The following is a 9,481-nucleotide window of genomic DNA, read 5'->3' as shown; positions in this document are numbered from 1 at the left end:
TAAAATCACCAGGGGTGTGCCTACCCTGGTTCTGATTCAGTGATCCTTTAATACTTTCCAGTCAAATATTTGCGGTGCTGGCATTCAGTTCGGTGTATATTGATAGAATGTAATCGGGGTTTCCCAGCGTTGGTGCTGTACCTGCATTATCGAATAGCCTGCAGCTGCTCACTTACATAAAGATGGGCAAGGCAGCGGAAGCTGCTGCCTCTAATGAATCACTGCCTTCAGAGATGGAAGGGGGAGAGGGAGAGAAAAAGATACACGGTGTACAGTTGAGCCACGGAAGTTGATAGAGGTAAACTTTACAAACGGATCAGCACATTTCGTAATCAGTTACGTAGATAACAAGAGGAACATTGCTTTTGGCTTGACAAGAGAGGTCGATACTGGTTACAGTTCAAATAGAAGGAGTACAGAGAAGGAGCGGGTAGCCCCACAGATCTGTCACATCCTGTATGTGCTCAGTCAGATCGACTGACCGACAGCTCGGTAGAGGGACCAGCATCGCTGAACCAAGAACAGAAAAGGTGAGGGACGCTCAGAATACATATTAGGCACGTTGTGAATTTTAACGTTTTGGGGTGTTAATTCATTTGTACGTGGCTTTATTTTCTGAACCATATATTCGGTGAAGCAGAATTGGTGCATCAGTTGTCTGAATTGTAATTATTTTGGTTATTTTTCTAAAATTCAAGTTGGGTTGTAATGAAAATTCAAAGCGGTAAAGTGGTACCTTTTGAATATTGATTACGTTTTTGTTTATCCGCCCCTTATGAGATATAAATGGAACTTAGGTCCCTAATTTGATACTAACCAATGCTCAGTACGTTTCCCCCCTTCACAGTGTATATGTATATGTATATTCTAGGGCTTCACTTCCCTAGCACACACTTCGCACCAGCACTTTTGTCATCGTAATATTGTCTTCACTTGTATCTGAACGAGATCGGCAATAAATTTAAGTGCATGGTAACTGGAAACTACGCCAGGAAGTCAACAGATACATGCATTATAACTGTACGCTATAGCTAGATACAATAAATCGTACGATATCGTTAATATAATAATGGGCAAACGTTGAATTCACCAGTGCGGTAGTTTATCAGCCTAAAGTATCCCTAACAATTTCTGAAGTCCAATAAAAATCCTTTATCACTTTCCAGTCAAATATTTTCAGCGCTGGTGTTTAACGTTAGGTGTATATTTGATGCAGTGTAATGCTGTGGCGTATAATTCAATCATTCGAATATAACCATTGCTGTGTGCTCTTTTTAAAAAAAACGATGGGCCAGAAATCGTTAGGAGCAGGGAGGCAACGGTCAGCGCCGTTCCTGCCAATTAAATTAACGAAATTAATTACTATAGGCTCTGTGGTTTCGAATTGTTTGAATTTGAACTTTAAGAAAAATTGTGGGCTATTATCCCAGCCACTGAGCCCCTTAAGTTGCCAAGGCTTGAAAAGTCTGTGAGAGGAGAAGACACGCCCACAAAATTTGTCATTTATCCCTCAACCAACATAACTAAAATAGGTCTGGTCATTATTACATTGCAGTTTGTGGGACCTTGCTGTGCGCAAATTGGCTGCCGCATTTCCTACATTACAACAATGTAATGTAGGAAGCTCTGGAATTCCCTCGCTAAACCTCTCCGCCTCTCTACCTCTCTCTCCTCCTTTAAGACGCTCCTTAAAACCTGCCGCTTTTGGTCACCTGTCCTAATATCTCCTTATGTGGCTCGGTGTCAAATTTTGTTTGAAAATTGCTCCTATGAAGCACCCTGGGACGTTTTACGACGTTCAAGGCGCTATATAAATGCAAGTTGTTGTTGTCGTCAATCAGGAACATTCGACACTGAATATCAGTTAAGGATGGGATTGCAATGTCAGACCCCAGAGCAGGAGATCGTCAGTCCACTGTTAAGAGTTACAAAGTCTGAGCTGAAAAGGGACATTCATTTATTTTATCTCGTAACTTTCAACCTTCATGGTGAGGTCACCATAAAACCTGGCATCTGCTTTCTCCTGACCAGACCTGGGTATCAATCCACAGACACTTCAAGGTGAATCCAGAGAGATTCTTGGCAGGGATTTAAATATGAAAGAGGAATGAATGAGATAATATACATGGGAGGACACAGCTCAATAACTGGTGTATCATCCACAATTAGCCCATCAGGCAGTTCTAGCAGAAAAAGCACAGCATCTCCCCATCTGGAGGCCCCCCTCTGAGTTCAAATTGCAGTCTTAGCTGTCACTTCGTCAGCCTGGGCTCAGTGGGCAGCACTCTCACCTCTGAGTCAGAGGGTCGTGGGTTCGAGCCCCAATCGAGAGACTTGAGCACAAAATCCAGGCTGGCACTCCCGGCGCCAGTGCTGAGGGAGTGCTGCACTGTCGGAGGTGCCGTCTTTCAGACGAGACGTTAAACCGAGGCCCTTTCGGTTGGATGTAAAAGATCCCATGGGCACTATTTTGAGGAAGAGCAGGGCAGTTCTCCCCGGTGTGCTCGTCAATATTTATCCCTCAACCAACATGAAGGGAAAAAATTTGCAGGGCTACGGGAAAAGAGCGGGGGAATGGGACTAACTGGATTGCCCTTACAAAGAGCCGGCACAGGCTCGATGGGCCGAATGGCCTCCCCCTGTGCTGTAACCATTCTATGTAATGTAACAAGACTTGCTGCGCTGTTAAAACTTAATTTAGACCTGGTATTTTTAAGCGTACCTGTTTGGTAGCGTAATTAGTTACTTTCCAGCTGGGCAGATAAGCAAGTTGGCGCTTTTTCAATGATTTCTCTGATTGCAGCGTGCGATGGCCCTTGAATTCGAAGCTGTAGTATTGCCGGCGAACCACTAGGAGCAAGTTCCGGATTTCTAAGTTTCACTGCGCATGTGCAAAGGTGGGAACTTGCTCCTTCAATTTGCCACTAACAGTGGAGTGCGCTATTGAGCTCCTCCGTTGTGGCAGGAGCAATTTCTGCCCCGATATATAGAGTGGAAGGACCATTGTGTGTCACTGTATAGAAAGGGATTGGCTTCTGGGGCCGTTGACCTGCTTTTGGCTTTAAGGTAAGTTTTTGGTTGATGCAAGCATTCAGACTTGTCAGATAACATTTCATTCAGTTTAGAAAGTGAAACAAGACCTTACTAATCCTGTCTAAGTATCTGTGCCAGAGGGTGTATCTGTGCCAGTTGGGCTACATCTGTGAAAGCATCATTTATTCTTTATATTATTTATACTTTCTTTTGAATTGTATATGTCCGTTCTTGTCAAAGAGCTGCCGACTGGAATATTCTTTCCATTTTTGGTACTCGCACTCCATATTGGTGTCAAGTTCTCTCGTGAGGTGCAGCGTGGCCAAATGCAGAGCAAAAACAGCTTTTGTACAAAACACACCTGGGTTGAAAATTCAGCGGGTTGTACAACAGGCAGGCGATCTGCTCTGTCAGATTACAACCCAGGCAGTGAAGATGCATAATATGCAGTACAGGTCACTTTTCTGAGGTTGAAGTTAAAACACAGTGAGTGTTTTAACTTCAACCTCAGAAAAGTGACCTGTACTGCATATTATGGATTTATGCAATAGTTATGCCCTCACTGAGTGATGAACGTTGCGGACCCATGTCCATAGAGAACTAGATTGAGACTGTCCAAAATGATTTCATGTGGAATGTATAGTTAGCAGAGAGAACCTACCCTGATGGGCCTCTCCTGGGAATGTGCGCCACATTCGGTCATGTTTCTTTTTGGCAGAAATTATGTGTTTTTTTCCGGAAGGTTTTCATTTTGCCAGGATGTTTTTAGTTGAATATTCCTTTTCCCATGAGTGCTGACTCCCATTTCTCCCCAGCTAATCATGTTTGGAAAGTTGTATGAGGAGGAGAAGGGGGGAGGGTGGGGGGAAGGGAATGGTGACAACATGGACCTTTTCTGATCTGATGTCCTATGGCCTCCAGATGCCCAGGCCAGCACTGTGAGTTGAAAATAAATAAGATTTACTATGATAGCAATAAGAATATCTACTGAATTAGATTCAAAACTGAAGAAAAATGAACCATTTCAGATGAATTTGCCAAATATCTAAATTTGGCCCAATTTGCTTGGGCTTCAGTTGCCCATTGTTTTCAAGGGCCTGCTTTAATTGGCATCATAGGCAGCAAATTAGCAATGAAAAATCTACAATGCACTCTGACTCTGCTCTTTTTTAGCAATTAAGTGTTAGCCGTGGCTCAGTTGGTAACACTCTTGCCTCTGAGTCAGAAGGCTATGGTTCAAGTCCCACTCCAGAGTCTTGGCCACAAAATCTAGGCTGACATTCCAGTGCAGTACTGCGGGAATGCTGCAGTATCAGAGGTGCCATCTTTTGGATGAAATGTTAAACTGAGGCCCCGTCTGCCCTCTCAGGTGCACGTAAAAGCTCCCATGGCACTATTTCGGAGAAGAGCAGGGAACTTCTCCCTGGTGTTCTGGTCAACATCCCTCCACCAACATCACTAAACAGTAGTTGATCTGGTCATTATTAAATTGCTATTTGTGGGGCCTTGCTATGCACAAATTGGCTGCCTTGTTACCTACATTACAACAGTGACTACATTTCAAGGGTATTTCAATGGCTGTAAAGTGCTTTGGGACATCCTGAGGTCATCAAGTTTAATGTATTTACAGTGATTATGCCAATTGTCAATCATGTACTGTGTATATCAGCCGCTGTGTACAGTGCAATGGCAACTGGCATCCATAGTGAAACTTGTCATACAAAAGGACTCAGAATGGAATAAAACCACCGAGTGGTTTATAGTACTGTATAATTGATTCGGTGACAGTAATTCAAACGTGGAAGCTTAGCTGACTGTTGTGAATTGATTGACCTTTGTTTTCATGGGTCACCAGATAATCTGAACCCTTGACATGATTGTTCCCATAATAGAAACATGTTTTAAAAATTAATTTCTTTTGAAGTAGCAGTTGTACCAAGGACAGTATTGTAGTCCAGAAAGACTGTAGCTCCAGCATCTCTAGCCTGACCGAATTTCCTAAGCATAATAGGACCACGATTTGGTCTGGAATCTCACCTGCTGAGATAGAACCAAAAGAGTTAATGGGTTGCTGAATCAGCTATATATTTTTTTTAAAAATGAGCTCAGAAGTACAAAGGCATTTCAAAAATAGGGAAAGTAAGGCATAACATGCTTTTTTTTAAAAAAAGGTACATATAGGCAGAAGGCAAAACGTGTGTGTGTACATGCATGCTACTATTATGTACATCCAGGCTTTGCAATTCCATCATTGTAACTGCTGCCATAAAGTTACTTTTTGCCTGGTTTAGTTGACTATTAATCTAGCAGTGAGTGTGCATCTGTTTTCCACCAGCATCTACTGATGAGTCCGAACCCTTGTCTACAAGCACAGTTCTGCACCCTATTTTCCTGAATGGTAGTGACAAGTTGATTTGGATCTCTGAGTGGGTATAGAGGTGATTGTGCTCCATGGTGGTACAGAGAGACTTATGCATCAGTGAGGTTGGATCTTTGCTTTTTTTGAAAGCCTTTATTTTTTAAGGGCAATAAATCTGCAAAGACCCTAAAAATAAATGGTCTTGAAGTTTATCTACAGTTTAAGTAGGATTGTAGGATAGTTGCAGATTAAAACTAAATTAAACCAAAAACATTGGAAATACCCAGCAACTTCATCAGGACCCGATGAATGCTGCTAGACCTTTCCATCCTGGCAACCTCTCCCAGTGTTCTCAGACATTGGGACCCCTTGACCAGTCCTCCCACACTTAGAGATTCCCTCTTCCACTCTTACCAGTACCAACCTACCAGGGCTCCTAAACACCACAACCCCCTCCCCAGAGCTCCCAGACCCAATGATCTCCATCCCCAGTGCATCCATATAAAGATCAACTCCCCTTCCCCAATGCTTCCAGATCCCAATACTATCCTTGCTACTCCAAGATCCCAAAATTCTCTTGCTCCCTAAACCTCTCCGCCTCTCCACCTCTCTCTCCTTTAAGATGCTTCTTAAAACCTACCTCTTTGACTAAACTTTTGGTCACATGCCCTAATATCTCCTTATGTGGCTCGGTGTCACATTGTGTCTGTTAACGCCTCTGTGAAGCATTTTAGGACGTTTTACTATGCAAGTTGTTGTTGTTAATGCCAGCCTTTCAGCACTGCCACCACCCAAGGCCTTACTCCCATACCCCACTCACATACTTTCAAATGCACAAGCGTGAAATTTCAAGAAACTACCAGGAATAACAAAATGAATTATTGAGAAATGAAAATATTGACTCACTCACTCACTCTGGTATTCCCGTTTCTCACACATTAATGTTTGTGCTATTTTGGTGCTTTCGACCACAATTAGAAATACAGACTTGCTATGCATCTCTCAATATGTTCACGCTGTCTGTCAACTCAAAACATTGTATTCCATAAAACAGCAATTCCAAACATAAAGCTTGGAAATAAGGGTCAGGAAAATGTATTGATTTTGCAATATTCTGCTTAAAGATTTAAGTTTTGATTTTTTTTGTGTTTTTGAACAATAATTTGGATATTATGGATTCATAACCCAAGTCTGAACATCGACAAAATCCAAACTGGCATTGTATAAAATGGAGAGGAAAAGTTGAAAATATCAGGGTGAAGTAACTTTGAATTGTGCAATAAAGACCTTAATGATGCTTCACTTCAATGTGAGCAAAATCAGATTGTATAATGCTCATTTCACATTGCACAATTGTATAAAAAATCCTAAATGCTATTTTTTAAATATTATTTTAATGTTCCAATCTAAAAACAAAGACTAGCAACATATTAGTGTGTAACTATTGTGTAAATTGGGAATGGATAGTTCAGTCTAGCTGTACCTGACTGTGGTATACTGGATAGTTAACTGGCAGTATCATGTATGGATTTATGTGTATTTTTCTTATTCTAGGTAACTGAGCTATTCTTGTGGGCACAGCGTTGATCAACCGGTTTAGAACCATGGATTTGAACGCCATTGGTGTATTTTTTATTGCCATAATTTTATGGCCAAGTGTTACATCAGAGATGCTGACATCAGGTACAACCAAAGGATGGGCTGCTGTACAATTACTAAAACATGTTCTTCGATTACATAACTTTTCAAAATATTTTGATTCAGAATTCCTGCTCTTTTAAAAGATGTTATCTTGTTTTAGTTGATCCACCTACTAACCTGCAGGTCACCGACCCTGGCCATCTGGGTCAGCTTCACATACGTTGGAAAGCTCCACTCAGTTTGACCAACAAGAAGTTGTGTGTGGTCCGATACATGTTGCGCTATTGCAATGTAGATTCGACAAACTGTAAGGTAAATGAAACTCATTGAATATGAAGCGTGACTTTTTCAAACATATAATTTTGGAATAGTTACCTTTTTCATGTACAAGAAGGTAAACCTGGATCACTGTAGAAAACCCAAAGTGATCTAAATCAGGATTAGTTTAAAAAGAAATGGGGTTAACCAGTCAGAACTTCCCTCTGTGTGATGACTGTTTAAGAGAAATCCTCTGAGTTATTTTTCTCATATCTGTGCTACCCAGTTCAGCTAGGAGAACAGGATTGCCCAACCCACCAAGAGGTGTAATTAATACCATTATTAAGGATGGTATATCTCCATGGAGGACATCAGTACCACTCCTTGATTGACCCATTAGGAACCATCCTTGAACAGTGCAGGCTGGAATTCCCTCAAGTCAATTTTCTTTCCCTCCTTTCTTCTCCCAAGACCAGCTGAGGCTAATGAAATTTATGCCTGGGAAAGCCTGCGCACAAATATCAATCAGATGAGGGATTTGAATGTCAGTCTGTTCATTCAGTCCAACATAATAACTTGGATAGCAAGCTAAGTGTCCCTGTCTTTTTATCTCATTGGACCATTGGTGACATCCTTAAATTAACAGACTGCCCCTCAGCAATGTCAGACTGCCTTGCATGTAACATTTGTTTGGCAAAGATACTTGGGGTTGAAAAATCAAGCCAACTTGATGTGGTAGGAAATACATCTGAAAAAGGGCTTAGATTGTGAACAAAAAAACAGAACAAGGCCAAGATAGTTTGAAATACATTTGAAGTACGATTTTGTTTTCACTTCTGCATTACCCACCATAAGAAAAGTTTCCTGCTTCTGTATTGGCTCCTTATAGTTTTCCCCTAATCAAGAGCCTTGTAGTTCACAGTTCTTTTTGCACGCCACTTTGTAGCAGTCCACTAGGAAATATGGAAGAGTGGCACAGATCACTGATTTACCTATCCTTTTCTAAAAACTGCATTTTGGGACAAGATGGCGCAGTGAGTTAACACACAGTACTTTCCCCTCTGGGTGAATAGTCAAGGATGACGAGGTGAAAATCTTCTCTTTCTGTCTGCTGTAATGTCCTATGTGAAATGAATGTGAGTACTCTCAACCCATATCCTAGTGGGCATAAGTCCACAGTACAAAACTGGCACTAATTGGCAACACCTCTCAAGGGATAGCTAATGTGTGAAGTTTAGAGATTCACATTGGTTCTCTTCTGAGGTTGGGGCTAAGAAACATAGTTAGAGCAAAGTAGATCTGTGTCATACCTCACCTAGGGGTGTTTGGTACTGATATTGGGTGACCAAATTGGAAAAGAAAATTTTCGTTCCTGATGTTCTTCTTGAAAAATGCAAAATGTCTCTATTTGTTTTAGATCCTTCCTCCCCCTAAGGAATAATCTTACAGACATTCTGGTTTAAACAAAGAACTCATTTTATGGGGACTGTAAATTCCAATATCCATTCTACCACTCTTTAGAAGGGTTGAAAAGGGGATAGTTTTATCTTTTAAACAGTGATGGATTTGTTTCTTTTGACAGCGTGTAATCACCAGGCAACTGAAGTACACTGATGGATTTAACCTCAACAAGGGAATAAATGTGAAAATCCAGACGTTAGTAAAAGAACAATGTATAAATGGGACTGAACTACACAGTAACTGGATTGAAACGATATACTGGCCATCCATGGAAGGTAAACACCTATATCCACAGGAAATCATGCTTCAATTTTCTCCTGTTGCTTTGTGAAATGATGAATGCTAATGATATTTATTAGTTATAAAATATTTACATTATATTTATAGATAAATAACATGAAATACTGGATATATATTCACTTTTCTCCAATTTCCTTAATAAAAAACAAGTGAAATAAACAAGTACCTTCACCACACGGACTGCAGCAGTTCAAGTAGGTGGCTCACCACCGCCTTCTCCAGGGCAACTGGGGATGGGCAATAAATGTTGGCCTTGCCTGTGACACCTGTCGCAGTTATCAGTGCTCTCATCTCATGGTTCAGTGTTTCAAAGCCAAAAATCTAGCTTTTGTTACATACAACTTGCATTTATATAGCACCTTAACATAGAAAATGTCCCAAGGCACTTCACAGATAAGCCCAAGGAAAACTGATGGCCCAGCCAAGGTG

At 41.2% G+C, this 9,481-nt stretch overlaps 1 protein-coding gene across 1 annotated transcript in view; it reads left to right on the top strand.

Annotated features, from left to right (window-relative positions):
• Nucleotides 1-238: 238 nt before the first annotated feature.
• LOC137332694 (interleukin-13 receptor subunit alpha-2-like) overlaps nt 239-9,481 on the top strand; it is a 30,655-nt gene continuing 21,412 nt past the window's right edge. The window contains exons 1-4 of the mRNA XM_067996640.1: nt 239-530; nt 6,947-7,075; nt 7,194-7,345; nt 8,874-9,027. Coding sequence (XP_067852741.1) covers nt 6,997-7,075; nt 7,194-7,345; nt 8,874-9,027 — 385 coding nt within the window. The 5' untranslated portion in view covers nt 239-530; nt 6,947-6,996. The remainder of the gene's footprint in view (nt 531-6,946; nt 7,076-7,193; nt 7,346-8,873; nt 9,028-9,481) is intronic.

This window comes from Heptranchias perlo, chromosome 15 (assembly GCF_035084215.1).
Source record: "Heptranchias perlo isolate sHepPer1 chromosome 15, sHepPer1.hap1, whole genome shotgun sequence".
Taxonomy (NCBI): Eukaryota; Metazoa; Chordata; class Chondrichthyes; order Hexanchiformes; family Hexanchidae; genus Heptranchias; species Heptranchias perlo.
This window is presented reverse-complemented; position numbering and strand designations above follow the sequence as displayed.